Here is a 21,237-nt window from a genome sequence, read left to right on the forward strand (position 1 = left end):
TGCACACTGATAATTAATATACTAATAATCCTGTACTATAACTCCACATCAAATAAACATGTCACTTAGTTTATTTATTCACATTAATTGGCTACCAGTTGCTATAATGGGAAACAGAATCAACCAATCAGGATCGTGCATTCTCCATTTTAGAATGAAAGCTGCTAGTTAACTAGATACAGTCTGAACACAAATAATATATCCAGAAGGACACAAAGAAAGTAAAATCTAGATATGTTTGATAAGATCGATTGCGAACAGAATATTTGACAAATTTTGGGGCTTGATAACTACACCCTGATCTTGGCTATTAATCTCACAAACGAGACAGAGAGAGAGAGAGAGATGATGATGACTGTTTACAGGTAATGACTGTTAGTGAGTGAAGCTCATTTAAAGCTGAAATTTAATGTTGCAAAAAAACGACTCAACAGGTGGAGTCTGTCTCACACACTCTCTCTCTCACACACACACACACTCTATCAGTTAGTAGCAGTTAGATTTCTTGGTGAGTAAAGATCACTAAAGCTCAATAATGTTAACTTTATGTTAACATGGTGATAGTACAGTTAGATGTATGCCAGAACATTTATATGTATTATATTTAACATTTTTATGACAGGTTTATATTTAGAGCTGTCTCTGAATGACTCCGAGTATGTTTTGGGTACTGTGGATCTTGGTGACCAAACACACCAAGACCAGAGATGATAACATTCCCTTCCCCAGACTTCCTTATTTCTGTTGGTGAGCTAAAGACACTCAAAGTGAATAATAGAGAGATTGTGTGAAGATCAATCCAGTCTCCTGATCATCTTTGCTGAATGTCTAACATGGCAACACAGCTTCTGTGTTTTGCAGTTTCTTATCTCTGTCTCCATATTTAAATACTTTTAGAATCATTTGGTCTGGACTTTTGCCCAGCATATAATAGCATCATTCAAAATTTATTGATGAATTAACTGGTAGTAATGTAATCTGACTAATAAAAAATACATCAGCTAATCTGTGAGTATCAAAGCAAAGCATCTGAAGATTTATAAATGTAACATTTCACATTTTTAAAAGGAAATTACACAACTATTAGGAAACCTATTTATTGCATAATTAAACATGTGATTTACTAACATGAAGGGGTCATCAAACCCAGGCCCCTAATGTACTCTTTCAATGCTCCATTCACTGTATATTCACGATTGTGATAGTGATTCTGCAATAAAAACTCTAAAACTTGCAGGTCAAACAAATATTTTCTTACTTCTTAAGAAACATATATACAAGATAAGTAGTTACATCATACACTTTCTGTCAAACTGTCAATCAAAGTAGTGTGTGCTGATTTATGGCCCTTTGTGCTTCCCTGACCTACGTTTCTGTAGGTAACATAATTTATGACCAGGGGTGGGGGTAACCCTATCGACTATATCAGTGGGTCAATCTGGCCCCTGTTTGTCTGGGCAGTGGTGGAGAGGGATGTGTTGGGGAGAAGCCCCCCAACAAAGGTGTTTATATTAATGAGTCTGTTTTTTTTTTTGTTTTTTTTTGGGTATACGTCTGAAAAGCGTATCAATGTTTAATATTGGGCATGTGTTTGTGTTACTGTGTGGGGGTATTTAGTTTGTGTAACCACATTGTTAGAAAAAGCATGATGTTTGAATGTGTTCATGTATGAGTAGAATATTTGTTTGTGAAATAAATGACAACAAATGTTGATTACATTTTTAGGGAGCCCGGTTTGCCTTTGAATAAAAAGTTTAGGAGGTAAAGCGTTTTTTTTTTTTAAAAAAAAAGAATCCATTTAAAAGAATCACGTGTATTACATACCTTCTAAACATAAACCTTTAGGAGGTAAAAATGATTAAAAGAGCTGTTTAAAAAGAATCTGTATTACTTGTCTTCCAAAAAACACATAAACCTTTAGGGGGTAAAAATGGTTAAAAGAGCTGTTTAAAAAGAATCGTTAGTATTACATGACTTCTAAACAAAGATCCTTATGAGGTACCTTTGGCTTGTAGTGTATATGACTGCTCACTGTCATGAACCCATACGAGGAAATAAAAAGTAATCATTTTGACTCCAGATCAGGAGTGGGTAAAGACACGCTGGTGATCTGATCTATATTATATATACGTAGCTTAGATAATGCCTCTCTGAAGGCCATGTTGGAATGATCCCAAGTCAAAGTACTGTAGAACTCCTAAGCATTAGATCACCTCATCATACTCTTTCCATACCATCATGCTCTTTGCCTGACAAAGCAATTCACAAAACATATTTGACAGTTGGGGTCTAATTCTAAAATCACCAGATACCAAATGTACAACAGTTTTGTCTTGCTGCCACCACAAAATAAAAATGTTTAAACCTTAAGTAACGTAGTCACGGAGTGTATGTACATTTTTCACACTACATTAAGGGTGGGGATCCTTATAGACTGTGGAACATAAATGTACTCGGTACATATTTATTTCACATTGCAGTACAACCATTTTTCTTTATTACCATTATGGACGAAACACCCGTTTCTTTTAAAACATCATCTTTAAATGTTTTTCTACCTCCTAAAGAACCCTCGGACTTAAGAGACGATCCTCGGAGTTGTTGACGCCCTGCTCAGGGTTAAACAACGTCTTTACAATATCTTCATGAATAAATTGTCAAACTAACATCTTGGTTTTTTTTCTTGGAGCAGAAGTCATGTCCTCTCTCATTTCATCAGGTCCGCTTGTTGGTGAATACACAACGTTCTTCTAGGAGTATTAGGATTTCTCGGACCAGACATTGTAACAGATAGTTGCAGAGTTTCTTCTGTGTTTTAACTACAACGTCTTAACCATTATTTAAACACTGAGACGCACGACTCTCTCCTTAATTCGTTAACATAAACACATTTGTAAGCATTCTGGTCAGCAAAACCCCCCAGAAATCACACGTCTCTGTCTCCCACAGACAGACAACTGCCAGGAAAGATCACACATTCAGAACAAACAGTGTTACAGAGGTCATAAATGTACACGACTTGACTGTCAGCCAGTGGGGACATGGGATGTCAAAGCATAGACAAAAGCTTATGTATTTAGGGACAGTTCTGTATGTGTCCTCGTTGGCGAACCATTTTCTGAAAATTTGTTTGTAGTTGAAACAAAACGCACGATTCTTTTCAACAGCACTTTTAAACGTTTTACCTCTTAAAGGTTTATGTTTAGAATGTATGTAAAAACATTTTTTACATTTCTTTGGCCATATCGATTGTGTATATGTTTCAGTGGTTTTATTTCAGTAAATGTTTATTCAAAGTCACGCCGTTCTCCCAAAAATGTAATCAACAGTTGTTTTCATTTATTTCACAAGAAAACATTCTGCTTATATATATTCACATTCAACCATCATGCTTTTTCTAACAATGTGGTTACACAAAATGAAATCCCCCACACCAATATTAACCATTTGATACTCTTTTTCTTACATTAGACATATTTCTCCTAAACCATCCTTAAGCTTCAAAATAAAACAATACCACAAAAGTAATTCCAGAAACAAACATTCTCTTATACCACAAGAAGGTATACATTTGTGTGTGATTAATTCAGGGAGAAACACGTTTCACAACGGTCTCATTAACGTAAACACATTTGTTGGGGGAGATCCCCCACAATACACAAAACACACACTCCCAGGAAAGGAAGGACACAATCCAGGCATACAGGTGCCAAAATGATCCACTGATACAGCCAATAGGGTTGCCCCCCTGGTCATAAATTAGTTGTACCTACAAACGGTCATTCAGGAAAAACACAAAGATCATAAATCAGCACACTACTTCGACTGACAGTTGGACAGAAAGTATCTGCCGGTGAAACGTGTATGGGCGGGGGTTTAGAGAGTGAGAGAGAGAGCGAGAGAGCAAGAGAGAGGTGTGTCTGAAACACATATGCATGGATGGGGTTTAGAGAGAGAGAGCGAGAGAGAGAGAGAGAGAGAGGTGTGTCTGAAACACATATATATGGTCGGGGTTGAGAGAGAGAGAGCGAGAGAGAGAGAGAGAGAGAGAGAGGGAGAGGTATGTCTGAAACACGTATGTATGGGGGGGGGTTTAGAGAGAGAGAGAGAGAGAGAGAGAGAGATGTGATTCGGTTTTAACATCATTAATGCTTTAACCCAGCGAATGGAAGACATCTCGGGAAAACTTATCTTCTAGTTTAAACAATACAGCGAATCTTTTAGCCAACACTTTAACATTTTTACCTCATCAGGATCTTTGTTTAGAAGTGATGTAATACGCACGATTCTTTTTAAACAGCTCTTTTAACCATTTTTACCTCCTAAAGGTTTATGTTTAGAAGTTATGTAATACGCGTGATACTTTTAAACAGATTCTTTTTTTAAAAAAAATGCTTTACCTCCTAAACTTTTTATTCAAAGGCAAACCAGGCTCCCAAAAAACGTAATCAACATTTGTTTTCATTTATTTCACAAACAAATATTCTACTCATATATGTACACATTCAAACATCATGCTTTTTCTAACAATGTGGTTACACAAACTAAATACCTCCACACAGTAACACAAACACATGCCCAATATTAACCATTGATACACTTTTCAGACGTATCCCCCCCCCCCAAAAAAAAAAACAGACTCATTAACATAAACACCTTTGTTGGGGGGCTACTCCCCCACACACCCCTCTCCACCACTGCCCAGACACACAGGGGCCAGATTGACCCACTGATACAGTCCATAGGGTTACCCTCCACCCCTGGTCATAAATTATGTTACCTACAGAAACATCGGCCAGGGAAGCACAAAGGGCCATAAATCAGCACCCACTACTTTGACTGACAGTTTGACAGAAAGTGTATGATATAACGACTAACATATACAACATTAGCTTGCATTTAAAAATAATTTTAAATGAAAGTCTTATGTTAGAGGGAGAAGTTAGAGTCATGTGTCTCACTCAGAGGTCTGGATTGGACGATTAAAGTGGGCATTCCCACTGGTTAAATATATGTATTCCATCCTTGGTATTGGAGCGTTTTGGGAAAAACAGGAAAACAAAATAAAATCATGAATTTTGCTAAAACCCAAAGAGTAAACAATGAAAGCCCATACCACAGAATACTACAGTCTATTACAAATAATATAATGTTACAGTTTAATGCCTGAATGTCTCTTGACCTCACTTTAAAAAATTAAAATTTAAAATATGTATCTTCATTTGATAAATTCACATGGCTAAATCTGATGGCTTTATATTAGAGCACTTATGTCTCCTTAATGAACTTGAATGAGTATAGCTCCGCCCACATTGTCCACAGAGGTATGGCTTCTGTCCTATATGACTCTGCTGGTGGCTGTGGAGGGTGCTCTGGTCACGAAAACGCTTCCCACACTGCGAACAGTAATACAGCTTCTCTCCTGTGTGAATGCGCTCATGCTGTTGGAGATAACGCTGGCAAGTAAAGCTCTTCCCACACTGTCCACAGTGATACAGCTTCTCTCCTGTGTGAATGCGCTCATGTCGTTGGAGATAAAGCTGGCAAGTAAAGCTCTTCCCACACTGTCCACAGTGATACAGCTTCTCTCCTGTGTGAATGTACTTGTGTTGTTGGAGAGTACATAGTTGGGTAAAACTCTTCCCACACTGTGTGCAGTGATAAGGCTTCTCTCCTGTGTGAATGCGCTCATGTCGTTGGAGATGACACTTACGAGTAAAACTCTTCCCACATTGGGAGCAGTAATACAGCTTCTCTCCTGTGTGAATGTATTTGTGTTGCTGGAGATTATTGTTACGAGTAAAACTCTTCCCACACTGGGAGCAGTAATACGGCTTTTCCTCTGTGTGACTGCGCTCATGTCGTTGGAGATTACTCTTACGAGCAAAACTCTTCCCACACTGGGAGCAGTAATACGGCTTCTCTCCTGTGTGAAGGAGCTCATGCTGTTGGAGATTACTCTGAAAAGTAAAACTCTTCCCACACTGTCCACAGTGATACGGCTTCTGTCCGGTGTGAATGCGCTCGTGTCGCTGGAGATCACATAGGTGGGTAAAACTCTTCCCACACTGTCCACAGTAAAATGGCTTCTCCACTGTGTGGATCCACTTGTGATCTTTGAAATGATGACTTTCAGTAAAACTCTCCCCACAATCTGAGCAGTGGTACATCTGGAAAACACAATAAAATTATTCAAGATGCTTATTTTAGATTTTGTCCACATGTGTTTATAGAACTGTTTTTGGAAATGTCTCCTACAATACTGTAATACAGCTTGACCACCCAATCACCCACCTTTAATGGCTGTAACAGTGTTGTAATTTTCGATTTGTAATACAATTCCATTAATTGCAGCCCAGTTTTACAAATGCTAAAACCACTGTGACTGATCGTTTTCAAGAGCCAAAATGAACAAGACAGTTGACCTTACACATCATTTCTCATCACTAATCACACAGAAATAGTTAAATGTACATCTTAGTATGTTTATCAAATTCAGAGACTAGCCATACAAAGATTACCTTTCTCTGGGCTTCAATGTTTTTTCAAGCTGAAGCACTGAATGTGTTTTGACTGTGTTAATCATTCTGGTGTGAAGTTTATATCGTGCCACATGCATGCTTCTTAAAATTCCAGTAACACAGCATCCCTGGGGACTTGTATGGTGGTCGCTAAACTTGTGTTATATAATTAGTCCATAAAGGATTCATAGAGATTCTTTTAACTGTTGTGGCCAAAAATGCTCGATTTTGCTGAGCCTTTTTTAACTCCTTACATTTATATAGCACTTTCTAGGCACTCATAGAACGCGTTTACATTGTATTGGGGGGCGGGGGGGTGCTTTCGGTCTCCTCAACCACCACCAGTGTGTAGCATCCACCTGGATGATGTGACGGAAGCCATAGTGTGCCAGAACGCCCACCACACACCACCTATTGGTGCAAATGAGTGATGTGGCCAATTCAGGGATGGAGATTATTAGGGGGCTATGATAGAGAAGGGCCAATGGGAGTAATTTCGCCAGGGACTTTTAATGACCTCAGAGTGTCAGGGCCTCGGTTTAACATCTCATCCAAAAGAGAGAAGAGGTGTTTTTACAGTATAGTGTCCCCGTCACTATACTGGGGCATTAGGCCCCGGCTTTGATAGAATATATATATATATATATATATATATATATATATATATATATATATAATTTATTTATTTATTGATTGATTGTGACGACAGGCCAGCGGCTAGAACACAAAAGAAGAAAAGCACTCCTCCCACACCTGCCGCCGGAGTGCTGAAAGGACAGCTCCGCTTCAGCACCACTAATGTTTTGGATAGCCAGAGAGTGCGTGGCAGAAACACACACGACTGGCGGCTAATGATCAGCGCGGCAGCTCTCCACCATTCAGCAGCCGAAGGGCGCATATAAAAGGGCCTGCCTAATCTAACAAAGGAGAGAACCGTCTCCAAACCAATGCTTACCTTCTGTTCTCTATTTTCACAGAAGATATGACTACAGAAGAGGATTTCGCTCCGTGGTTGCCTAACCAGAGCTCTCTGACCTCTGACCTCCAAGATGGGCCTCAACCTCCCTGGGAGACTGCATCACGCTCTTTACAGCCTGGAGGACGACAACACACCCCGAGTACCTCACACCACCACACTTTTTTCTCACCTTCACACACCCTCCACTGAAATAAAAACCCTCCCAGTCTACACCTAAATGGCTTCCTGTGTCTTTGCTCAAACCACCGCAGGCTAAGCTCGCTACACTGGTGGAGGATACGGGCTTGAGCACACACCCGCACACCCAGAGACAAATAAATCCTATGCAGCAGCACTTGCTGGAAACAAACATTCAACAACAATCAGTGACTCAATAGCTCACCCAGAGCCTACAAGTCACAACCAGAGAGCTCCTAACACAGTTACCAGCCCCTGCTACCGCCATCCCTCTCCCTGACCCCAGCTGAGAAACCCAGCGCCTTCAACCCCACGTGACCCAGGAGTACGACATTGAGACCTATTTGGAGGCCTTCGAACGAATCACCCTGAATGAAAACTGGGGCATCGAAGAGTGGTCCCTCATCCTCGGCCCGCTACTCTTGGGGAAAGCCCGCACAGCTTATCACATGTTCTCACCCGAAGAAGCCACCGACTACGGAAATGTTAAAAGCGAGATTCTAGCACGATGTGGGCCATCACCCAAACAAGCGGCAGCAGAGTTCCACCAGTGGTGCTACCAGCCCACAGCCAATCCACGGAGACAGGTGGACACCCTCCTTCGCATCGCCAAAAGGTGGCTCCAGCCAGACCAAAACACTGCCACCGAGGTTGCAGAGAAATTAGCCATGGACTGGTTCCTAAGAACTCTGCTGCCCACATAATGCCAGGCCATGGGAATGCAGGCTCACAACAACCCCAAAGAAATGATAACCACCCTGGAACGAGCCTTGGCCACCCTGGAACTTGGCAGTGAAGGACGACGAGCATTCAGCCCTCCTAGAAGGCTCACACCTACGGAACACCTCGGGATGAGGCCATGCCAACAGAGCCGGACCTAGAAACCCTGAAAAAAGCCCAGAAACCCTGGCTGGCAGGGTGTGCCCTTCACACACCTAACCCACCCAAAACACCAATCCTAACAGCAAGGGTAGAGGGATACCCAGTCACAGCCTTGTTGAACTCAGTTAGCATGGTGACCCTGGCCAGACTGATGATCCTGCCACAAATGACTGCCATCAGGAAAGGAACCATCACAGTGACATGCGTACATGGAGATGCACGGGAAGTCCCCGCAGCTGAGGTGCAAATACAAGGCAAAACATGCACCTGGCCACTCCTGGTGGGTATCATTCCAGACCTTCCTTTGCCACTACTCCTGGGAAGAGACTGGCCAAGGTTCCCAACTGGCCCAGATCCCATGACCAAAAGGGCGTCCTGATGAGGTAAGGCTGCACGGACCTGGCAGGCCTACATGGCCCAAGATGAGAGGAATGCCACTGCAGAAGGTGAGCCACATATATGTACTAACTCAGTGTCTTCTGTTACAACCCACTATCTTTGGGAGGGGAAGTTATTTCTGTGTGCTGTGCCATATTTTTGCGTGCAGGTCCGAACTCCCTCATAGAGTTTCCAGCCTGCCCTAACCTGCCTTGCTCCCACCTCCCAGTATGAGATCACTGATTGGCAACCCTATTTAAAGAGGACGAGGAGTGAGAATGGCGTGGGATGTTGGAGGTGGTTACATGTGCGTTGGTGTTCGGAAAGTGTGTTTGTTGTGTTGCTTGTATTTTATATTCTGACTGCTGTTCTGGTTTTTTGACTCTTGCCTGGTTTTTGACTGTGAGTTTGATTGTCCCTGTACCTGTTTGTATACTCTATACACTACTGTATATATTTTGCACTCGGTTCACCGGCAGTAGGGGTGTGGCTGCTATTTCTTTTGGGAAAGGGGTTCTTTTGTCACTGTTTTTGGTTTAGGGAGTTAGGGAAGGATACTTGTTTTCCTTTGTTGTTATTTTCCTTTCAGGTAAACTAGCAACTAAACAAAGAATCCTTTTGTTTATTATTTTGGCCTTGGCCCACCCTGAAGGTAAGTCTGGTTTTTGGTTCTTTTTACAGTTATATGTACATATTTGTGTTTTAAAATATACCCCAACTTTTGAACAACCCTGTTTGTTTGTTATTCCTGGCTTCCCTTATTTTAAAGGTCAATTCCATTGAATCACGAACTGGTACTCTGTGCGGCCCAACCTAGACTGGCTCGTAACACTTCTGTACTCCAGCAGGTGAAACGACAGGGGAACATCGGGCGAGAGCAGAAAGAAGACGATCATCTGAAACACTGCTGATTACAGGTGCGACAGATCGACGGGGTCGACCAGAATTTGGACCAAGGACTCCCCACAACCTACTTTCTGGTCAGGGGAGGTCTGCTCTATTACAGGACCAACCACAGAGGAGAAAGCAGTGACCTCCTGGTGGTCCCCAAGACAAGGGCCAACAGTTCCCCGAGGCAGTGCCACTACGTAAAGCCACCTCCTGCAACATTGCTAAGGAACTTGTTCTCCTGTTCAGCCATGTGGGGATCCCGAAGGACATACTAACAGACCAAGGTAGGTCTTTTTACATCTAAACTAATGTCTGATCTGTGTCGGCTGTTGCAAGTTAAACACCTGAGGGCATCCGACTACCACCCACAGACGGATAGGCTCATCGAACAATTTAATCAAACCCTGAAACAGATGTTGTGTTGGGTGGTAGATGAGGAAGGGAGGAACTGGGACCTCCTCCTTCCCTACGTCCTCTTCGCTGTTTGGGAGTGCCCTCAATCATCCACGGGCTTCACACCATTTGAGCTCCACTTCGGACGGCGACCTCAAGGACTACTGGACATGGCCCGGGAAGTGTGGGAGGAACAGCCCTAACCATTTTACTCAGTCATCAAGTTCATACAAGAGATGCAGGAGCGGATCGACCCAGTGGCCCTGATCATAAAGGAACACATGAAAGCCGCTCAGGAGGAACAAAAAACAGCATACAATCGTACGACACAGCCAAGGGAGTTCCAGCCTGGTGAACAGGTGTTCCTGCTACTACTGAACACCTCCTGTAAATTCCTGGCCCGATGGCAAGGCCCATATACAGTCCTCGAGAGGGTGGGTGCCGTGAAGTATCGCCCGCAGCAGCCCGATAAGCAAGCTGAAACACAAACATATCATATAAACCTGTTGAAGTGGATCGAGCCTGGTCCAGTATTTTCTGCTTTTGCTACCATAGACACAGATAACAGGGAATGGGCCTTGGTCCAGCAGGAAGAGGATCTAACCCTCATACAGAAACAGGAGCTGACAGAACTCGTGGACCAGTTCACCGATGACTTCTCAACTACTCCAGTGATGATGCAGCTGGTCCACCACGAGATTAAGACCCGTCCAGGAGTGGTGGTCAGACAGCGGCCCTAATGTGTCCCGGAAGCCTGCCACAAGGCTATCGAGGAGGGAGTGGGCCAGATGCTTCAGGACAATATCATAGAGGAGTCTGCCAGCCCCTGGTCCAGCCCCATCGTGATTGTGCCTAAGCCAGACGAAAGTATCTGCCTTTGAAATGACTTCTGGAAGCTGAACCAGGTCTCAAAATTCGACAGCTATCCCCTCCTAATGGAGTGGACGACCTAATGGAGCAATTTGGGAGAGCCCGATTCATATCCACACTGGACCTCACAAAAGGTTACTGGCAAGTGGCACTGGCCACAGAAGCAAGACCAAAAACCCCCTTCAGTACTGCAAATGGCCACTGGCAGTATCGGGCTCTCCCCTTTGAGCTACACGGAGTGCCCTTAATGTTCCAGAGGCTGATGGATATCATCCTATGACCACATTGTACATTCACAGCCGCCTACCTGGACGATGTGGTCATACACTCCTCCACTTGGTCTGATCACGTTCCACCTGGGGAAGGATCTCCGGAAGGCCAAGCTGACAGCCAACCCAAAAAAGAGTCACCTGGGGCTGACCGAGGCACAGTACCTAGGATACCATATTGGCCGGGGCCTGCTAAAGCCACAAGCAAAGAAGATCGACGCAGTTAAGGACTACCTTCAGCCAACATAAAAAAAACAGGTACAGGCCTTCTTAGAGTTGGAGGGGTATTACCGCAGATTCGTGTCTAACTTCTCCTCTGTAGCCTCCCCTCTCTCAGATCTCACAAAGAAGGGACAACCGGACTGGGTGAAATAGTCTACAGAGACGGAGGAGGTGTTCCAAGCCCTGAAAGAGGCTCTTACCAGCGTTCCAGTGCTACGTAACCCGGACTTCACCCTGCCGTTCATAGTACACATGGATGCATAAGTGACCGGGCCGGGCGCCGTTCTCTCACAGACGTTTGGCAGAGAACACCACCCGGTCCTCAACATCAGCAAGAAACTGTCCCCTGGCCAAGAGGAAAATATGCTGCTGTAAAAAGAGAGGCCCTGGCAAAAAAGTGGGCCATTAAGGAGTTGCGCTACTACCCGGCATGTCGACACTTCTCTCTGGTGATGGAGAGCACTTCTACATCCTTTAGCAAATGGTGTTTTGCAGTTAAAAGCAGCATATTGGGTCAGCTTGACAGTTTTCGTCCATTGGCAGCCGACGCCCTCTGTTGGTAAGGAATCCTAAGATGGCCACCAGAGCACTTCTGGTGGCTTCACCTATTGCTGGGAGTTTAGAATTCTATGAGCTATCCAGTTCTATATATAGATCAGTGAACCCCACACAGACCACAGGGTGAGCACCCCCTGCTGGCCTCACTAATACCACTTCCAGCAGCAACCTTAGTTTTTCCCAGGAGGTCTCAAATCCAGGTACTGGCCAGGCTCAAGCCTGCTTAGCTTCAGTGGGAAACCAAGCAAGAACTGCAAGGTGATATGGCTCTGGCAAGTTTTCAAAATTTGCCATGCAACCTGCAGAGTTTTTTGTGCTTCTTTTGCAGATAACTGGATAATTGGTGAAGTTGTTTGCACGGTCTTTCACAGGGTTGTTTTTTGGTAAATGAGACCTTTTAACTATACTCATGTTTGACGCGTGTGAACTGAAGAGAGTTTTGACTGAATGCCCGTTGTGATGACAACACATGATGGATTTTGTCCCAAATCTGCTAAAATTCTGCTGTAATTTTAAACAATTGCAAGATCCTCCAAATATTGTGGCATTTGCTTGACTTTGTGTTAATTTGCATTATATGGAGGAACTGTATTATCAGTACATGATATTGTAATTTGCATGGGGGTTAGGACTGTATGTGTGTGTGTGTGGGCAGGGCGGGGCACAAAGAATTGGCATTTGTAATCTGCCGGCTCACACATTATTCTTTTGTTTTTGTCTGTGGAAGTAAAAATGGACTGGAATACATGGCACCCATTAAGCAGCACTATTTTCTTGATCATCTTTATGAAGAGAAAAGACCTGAAAACATGGATATTTCCCAAAAGTGGCAGAAAGTTTACAGCACTCTGGCTCTGGAGCTCTCAGGAAACAAAGTGAAAATGTTGTCATATCACCCCACTCTATCGTGGAATATTATTCGGAAACCTAAGTCTATAACACTAGAATCGTATTACACTTTTTTATTGATGTATCTGAAACAACACTGATGGAAAACTTTTGAACGATAATGTATATTTTTGTGAACTGCTACGAAACTATAAACATTAATTTTGAACATGTGCATAAATCTTCTGTTCCACCCCAAACATAAAGTCTTCTGAATAAAACCTCCTGAATAAGACCCCATTTTCAACCACATCCACTATACAATATTTTAATCAATCAAAGTATAATTCACTCATGTATAAAGTATAAGGTGTGAAAGAGTATCAACAAGGTATAATCAATGAAATGAGTTAATCCACTAAAACATATGCTTCAAGAGTATTACCAATTGTTAATCAGTATACTGGTACCTGTTCGAGCTGGGAATGTATGTAATCTTTTTGGAATGTAATCTTTTTTTAAAAAAAGAGAGCTAGCTGTACCACGTCAGCATTAAAAAATAATGTAAGGAGGGAGGCCCAAGTTTTAAGGGTCTTTCACACTGAGCGCAATTAAGCGATGTGAATGTTTGACGCGATGGTGCTCTTGAAGCAAAACAATAGATCCATATGAAGCTGTTCACACTGGGTGTGTCATTCGTAGCACGACAAAGCAACACATTTTTAGCTCAGTATGTTGATTTTTTCCCCTGTCGCTCAGCGAAGAAACAGTTAGATTTGAGCTTTAGTTTACGTGCACGGAGACACTGCTGTTGCACAAAAGGGTGAGATAGGTGGCACTATAGAACAGAAAGCTGTTTTGAAAACCAGTGTAAATACCAAAAAAGAGTATTCTGGAAGAGATAAGAGAATGAATATTGAGTTCTGGTTATCATTTGCCAAGTTTCCATCCACTTTTTGCACATTTCTGTTATTGACAAAGTGAAAGTGCTTAAAAAAGTTTGCGATATTTGCTGTATCCCACCTTAAAAAGTGCCGTTTTCTCAGCACGCATGCTGTATCTCTCTCTCTCACACACACACACAAACAAGTGCGTGTACCATGCAGATATAAACAAACCGTCGTCACAAGCCATAGTATAAAGTATATTTCTTACTGAAATACTTCATATTTGTTTGGATGTAAACAAATCTTTTTTTTTCGTAATATTACAGTTGGACTTTATGTAGCAGAATTTCTCAATACATGTGTTTTATACAGTTAAAAAGTTACTGAATTTTTATTTATTTTTATTTTTTTATTATTTTTCTTTTTTTTTTAATTGTATAAAAAATGTAAAAAGTTTTTAAAACGATATTTGCTGTAGTTGGTAGCAATAATAGACCGTGCCATAATGCATTTGGTTTTACATGTGTTATTGAATTTATTATTTTTTCTTCTAAAATTTTTTTAAATAAAAATGTTTAAAAAGGTAGTGTTTAAAATCTCTCTCTCTCATATATATATATATATATATATATATACATATACATACACACACACACACACACACACTTTATTAGAGCACGTAAGACTTTTGTGTAATATTGCCCTTATAGTGAGTCTTACATCCCACTCCATACTGAATCCTAACACAATACGTCAGATATCCTGTGAAGTAGACGACTATGATCTTGGTAGAATCTTACACAGCTGCCCAGGTTATACACTTTTTACACGGTCCCTTACTGACGGATAATACACATTTCGTCCTTTTTATGTTAATTTCTTGAGAAATATAAGAGAGAATCTCCAATGTGCAGCGAATATGTCCCAATATAAAACCAGCTATACCACGGTCTAACTGGTGACGTCATCAGAACGCGCGGCGTTTGCGGGGAAGTTTTCTGCTTGTTGTATATAATGTTGTAATGGTCACTTAATTATAAACAAGTTCTCAGAGTTTAAAAATGAAAAGAGAAATCAGACACATGACTAAACTTTACCTCTGAGCCAGTAGCAGCAGGAGTCTGTGGGGATTTTCTTAAAGAACGCCGTCTGGATTTCATTATAAGAGGTGTAAAGAATCAGGACACTGGAAGGAAAATACAGAGATTCAGAGCCAGGGTTAGCTGCCGGGCGGAGAAAATAGGCGTGTCTAAACGTAGGGGCGTGTCTAAATGTTTCTCATTGGTGAAAGGGGCAGTAGGGGTTTCTCATTGGTGAAAGGAGCTTCTTGCTTGGAACTGCGTTTGCCAATCAGCGTTAACCATATAGAAACGTCATTTGCTTTGGACTTGAAGAAGATGGATTTTGGTTAACGCGCCATTTTATGAGGCGCTTTCCTTCTGTTTTGAGTTTGCGGCAGGGATTTTCCCAGTAATCAGAAAAAAAAGTATTTGTGGTTGTTATGGTTTTACTAATAAAAAGAATTAATAGCTACTATGGAACAAATATTTTTCGTAATATTGGTTTAGAAACTACTCAATATTCTGTAAAACATGGCCTTTATATTTATCCATTACTGATTATATTACAAAGATCCAACTACACCTATTTATATTTGTACTATAATAATTCTGTTGTATTTAAAATGAATAAAAAGATCTGACACCTTGTCATTTTTTTCATTAAATCATTTCCCCCCATCATTACTATGACATTTAAATACGGTAAATTTAATGTGTGCTTCATAATCTAAATCACAGTGCACATATTCATGCAATAATGAAAGAATCCACCATTGTGCAGTTATATATTAACTGATTTTTTTATTTTTATTATTAATTTGACAATGTTTATAAGTAGCAGAGTCTTTGCATACTCCCATATATGAAGTACTGTGAAATAAATAATTGTCACATAGCAAATACCCACACAAGCACATTAAATCAAGGAAAAACAAACTTGAATGCACACATGGAAAACTTTTATTATTGCTAAGGTTTCAAAATGTAAGCAACGAAACAGACATGCAGAATCACAATTGCTGAATCAGATGCAAGCAATGATTTCCAAACAGCAAGTGAAGGAGAGACCAAAAAGGAAGGAAACGAGTCCAGTGCTGAAACTGCTTTAAAAGAAAAATGAAAAAAATACAGGTAAGACATACATCCTCATGTAAACTTGGGCTACATCACATTCTACACCCACCATTTAAACTGACAAACTGTTAATCAGGCTGCAACACAAGGTGATTTTTTTTACCAAAATAATAATCATAATTATACAGAATAACAGTGTCATGCATAATAATGGATGTAAATATAATATTCCTATCAAAATATTTTCAGAATAATCTGTAAACCCAAATTTCTTATCTTCTCAAAAAAGGATAAACATATAATAATTCAAGCTTGATGAAATGGAAACAAATGAGACTATAAATATGGACAAAACTACAAACATGTAACCGAATATTGTCACTACAGACACAAATTGTCACAGAAAAGGGTTGAAATGTTTATGATGTCAAACACCAAAAATACTGGTGTGAAAGCACAATTAAAGAACAGTTGTCCCAATAATAAAAATTCTCTCTTCATTTACCCTCATGCCTTATCACATTGGTCTGACTTGCATTGTGCTGCTGAATACAAATAATTTCAGAAGAGTATCTCAGCTCTGTAGGTCCAAAGTGACCAGAATTTAAAATGCAGCACAATCAATAACTCCAGTGAATCCAAGTCTTCTAAAGTGTTTTGATTTATTTGGAGAAACCGACCAAGCTTTTTTAAATATTGGTATGCCGCTTAAATATTTGAAAATTTTGATTGAAATTGTTATGCTTACACTAAATTTATGTTTTGGAACATGGTCAGTAACAAGGGGGAACCCCAGATTACGATCCAATCACTATTTCCATTTGTTGCCTGTTGTCCATACTATGCAAGCTGACGTCACATATTGTCTTTCCTGCGGTGAAATTTTGAGGCTTGTTATCTCTACTGCATAAAAGAGCTCTGGAGTGGGACTCTCATCTATGTGTTAGAGTCGGTCTGGCACTCTGATCCGGTTCTGAGTGTTATGAAGTTGTTACATAAATACATATATTTGTTACATAAATACTAACACTTGTATTAAATTCATGTGACTGCATGTTCAGTACCGAACACCCCATATCCATTTGGTTCACTCGGATACATGTACCACTGCAGCCCTAACCAATATGCTATTAAAATATCAAGAAAGGATTTAAAAAACGTATTTTATAAGGTTTCAGGTAATGGTGTGTCATTTGAATTTGCTTAGCTAAAGCTTCATCCTTCAAGCCAGGAAGTAAACCCTATGTTACCAGGCACTGGAACACAGAAACAGATATAATAAGCATCAATTGTTAGGTTGTGTGTGAATACTCTCTAAACAATTTCATAATGCCCTGACACAGACATATGAGACATAATGATACTGAGGGGCCTACTCAGTGCACTACTGGTATCGTGTCACACACAGTGTCATATGGCTTATCAACTTCAGTTAAAGCCTTCCCCAGATATCACCCAAGTTACCTATTCTTTCTTTCTGCTTACTTTTTAAACTTCATATTTAGCCCTATCCAGAAGCGCCCCTTCTCAGTTAACAAATATTACTAAATTCAAACATTGTAGCCTGGAATTGTTTGACAATGAATGACCCTACACTGAAAATGTTATACATGGTTGAAAATGATATATTTTGAGTCACATGTCAGTATGCTGGCCTGCAATCCTCCATTGTTATGCATCTGTGTCTGCACAAACCGGATGTTTCATAGTCAGCCTGAGAGTCTGGAGTAAACAGTAACAAGCCTCAATTTAATAGGGAACCCATTTATAGAAAACATACATTCGTTACACTTTGATGAACTGTCAAGCTATACATCACATAACAATTACAATCCAGCCTAACCAAAAGCAATATGCTTTCAATTATGACATTTCATGGTTATGTACCTATATAATCAAATTCTGCCTGTGTAATATGTAGAAAGGAAATTTGTTGTGTTGTAACAGGTGTAGTGAGCTTAGTCAGTGATGAGCTGAGCACAGACACACAGGAGGCCTTTTAAGTGCCGAACGTGGAGAGTTTTATTTGATATTGTTAGAGTGTGGGTGAAAAAGAGGTGCAGTGGGGTGAAGTGCTCAGGTGTTGGTGTCGTCCTCAGGGCTGCAGAGGGCATGCTGGGATCTTCCAGAGCTCTGTGGATGCACTGCTGACAGAAGTCTCAGACCTCTGCGTCCATTCCAGCCCAGATAAAGCGGTCCTTCAATTTCGTGCTCCCAGGTGGCCCCCGAGTGGATGGGCACGGGCCAGATGCATCAGTAACCGGATTCTTGTCTTAGGGCCCACCAGGAGGTTGTCGGTTTCCCCCCTGCGGTTGATCCTGTAATAGAGCAGACCACTCCTAACCGGAAAATAGGCTGTGGGGAGTCCTTGGTCCTGATTCTGGTCGACCCCTTCGATCTGTCGCACCTGTGCCCAGCAATGCTTCAGACAGTCATCTTCTTTCTGCTCCCGCCCAAAGTTCACCTGTCGTTTCACCTGTTGGCTTACTTCTGCCACGGAGTCCCCCTCATTATGGGCCATGTAGGCCTGCCGGACCCGTGGAGCCTTCTCTCATCGGGGTGCCCTCTTGGTCGTGGGAGCTGGGTCGGCCAAGAACCCTGGCCAGTCTCTTCCCAGGAGTAGTGGCACTGGCAGGACCAGAATGATGCCCACCAGGAGTGGCCAGGTGCCTGTTTTGCCCTGAATGTGTACCTCGGCCACCGGGACTTCCCATGCATCTCCATGTACACATGTCACCATGATGGTTCCTTTCCTGATGGTCTTTCTTGGCAGGACCGTCGGTCTGGCCAGGGTCACCGTGCTACCTGAGTCTAACAAGGCTGTCAGGGTGGGTGTTTTGAGTGGATTAGGTGTATGGAGGGCACACCCTGCCAGCCAAGGCTTTTTTCTGTGGGCCTTCCACAGAAGTTATGGGAAGAAATTGAGCTTCAGTTTGAGTGGAAGCATGAACATAGGTCACCGATGGAATGATATGATAGGTGGGAGAATAGGGAGGCCCAGTGGGTGCAGGTGAGGAGCAGAGAAGTTTCAGCAGAGTTGTAACATCGATGGCCAAAAAAGTTAGCTGATGAGGTATATATTCACCCAGGCCACCCAGGCCTGTGAGATTGAGCAGCCGAGAGAGAGAAAGACCAGCTGCAGGAGGGCGTTGATCAGCTGAATGGAGATCAGAGAGAAAGGACAAAAATTAAACAAAACATTAGTGGTAACACTTAAAAAATATTCACATAAATACATTTATAAGCACGTGCAAAGAATGCAGGAAACAGGTATCAATACATGACATGGAAAAAGCATAAAAGTGGAAAAAACACACTCATATGATGTTTTGAGAAAAACGCACACACCTACACACTCACAAAAATGTTCAAAAGGAACACACACACACTCACAAACATGTTCAAGAGAATTAAGCAATAATAAAAAATCATTAAGAAATAATAAAAATATCTCTTACCCATAATGAAGTAGTGATGAAAATATCCAAATTGTTTTGGACAACGAGCGATGAGATGCGCACAGCTCGATTACCGGAAGTGGGAATGGCAGTAGGGCCTTGGAAAATGTTTTAAATACCATAAAGAAAAACATAAAGATAAGAGGATATCCAATAGCTGAATATGTGTTTTAAGGGGATTTCAGAACGAGAAAAGTTGATTCTAATGGTATTTTAAAATCCAGTGAATAGTTTATAAGGGGAATCAGAAAAAGACATTAATAAAGCATATTGGGATTCCAAAAGAATGAGATAATTGGGCGTAACCTAAAGATACACCGATCCATTACACCACTGTCTCTGCAACAACTGGGCACATACAGCTACATTTGTGGTAAGTAAATGTATTAATTTATATAAAATATAACATTAACCATTCATCCATAGCTATATACGCTGCGGGTGAAGTGTGCGAGATAAATTACAGTTCTAGATCTCACCCTTCTCTGTCCTCTCAATTGACATCACACTAGGCTTTAGCGCGCCACTGACTTCCATTCAAATGGCCGGCATACCGGAAACGGGGGCTCATGCATAGAATTTTCGTACTACACTGCATGATTAATTTTTTTTATTACAATTTCAATATACAATTGAAACAGTGACTTCCAAACAGTCTTCCAAACCATATTCAAGTTTCAACATAATAGTTAACAAGGGGAATTTTACAAAAGTAATTAAGCTAAGGAAGAAATTTCTGAAGGGAGAGATAAGAGAAAAACAGAAGGAAGATTACGATAAAAACATTAAGACAATGTTAAACATGGCGCAAATTCTTGATGTTTTTATTGCTTTTTTATTAATAGACATTGAGATTTTATTTAAGGGGTGCATGGTGGCTTAGTGGTTAGCACATTCGCCTCACACCTCCAGAGTTGAGGGTTCGATTCCCACCGTGGCCCTGTGTGTATGGAGTTTGCATGTTCTCCCTGTGCTACGGGGGTTTCCTCCAGGTACTCTGGATTCCTCCCCCAGTCCAAAGACATGCATGGTAGGCTGATTGGCATGTCCAAAGTGTCTGTAGTGTATGAATGGGTCTGTGTGTTTGTATGTGATTGTGCCCTGCGATGGATTGGCACCCTGTCCAGGGTGTACCCCGCCTTGTGCCCGATGCTCCCTGGGATAGGCTCCAGGTTTCCCCGTGACACTGAAAAGGATAAGCGGTATAGAAGATGGATGGATGGATGGAGATTGTATTTAAATACAAATTCAATTATTGTTTGAAAACGTTAAAGTGGGGTTTACTTCTTGTGTATTTATATTTATGAATATAAAAAACTTTCCAATAAACAAATGTAGGTTTATACAAAAACTTGCATTGATCAAATTCTTTTTGTTAATATAAAACCCCAAAAATAATGTGTCCATAAGATAAAGAAAAATCATAAAACACATTTTGGATCAAAAGCATTAACATTACTCCAGAAAGACTGAGCAAAAGGACAATCCCAAAATAAATTACCTACAGTTTCACAAAAAGATCAGGATATGTATGTTATTTCAAAATTTTTGCAGAAAATGCATGACAGGGTAAAGTCTGTGAAAAAACACTTCTAAGATATTTCTTTAACTTTATTTGTTAAGAAAAATTTCTGAGAGAGTGACCACACATGTGACCAATTAATATCATCAAAGAGATTATTCCAATAAGAAATTGTGGAAGGAATGAGGTAGCAAGGTCCACAAACAGTGATCTGATTTTGTAATTAGACTTTTGCACAGAGAAACAAATAGAACCAACCACAGTGAA

At 41.1% G+C, this 21,237-nt stretch overlaps 1 protein-coding gene across 1 annotated transcript in view; it reads right to left on the reverse strand.

The window, feature by feature from the left end:
• Window positions 1–5,061: 5,061 nt before the first annotated feature.
• LOC128623687 (zinc finger protein 271-like) overlaps window positions 5,062–21,237 on the reverse strand; it is a 30,288-nt gene continuing 14,112 nt past the window's right edge. Inside the window, exons 3-9 of the mRNA XM_053650836.1 lie at window positions 18,683–18,878; window positions 18,275–18,517; window positions 17,241–17,246; window positions 7,959–8,093; window positions 7,670–7,783; window positions 7,557–7,615; window positions 5,062–6,183 (exon numbers count right to left, since the gene is read on the reverse strand). Of these exons, the coding sequence (XP_053506811.1) occupies window positions 5,232–6,183; window positions 7,557–7,615; window positions 7,670–7,783; window positions 7,959–8,093; window positions 17,241–17,246; window positions 18,275–18,517; window positions 18,683–18,878 (1,705 nt within the window). The 3' untranslated portion in view covers window positions 5,062–5,231. The remainder of the gene's footprint in view (window positions 6,184–7,556; window positions 7,616–7,669; window positions 7,784–7,958; window positions 8,094–17,240; window positions 17,247–18,274; window positions 18,518–18,682; window positions 18,879–21,237) is intronic.

This window comes from Ictalurus furcatus, chromosome 19 (assembly GCF_023375685.1).
Source record: "Ictalurus furcatus strain D&B chromosome 19, Billie_1.0, whole genome shotgun sequence".
Lineage (NCBI taxonomy): Eukaryota > Metazoa > Chordata > Actinopteri > Siluriformes > Ictaluridae > Ictalurus > Ictalurus furcatus.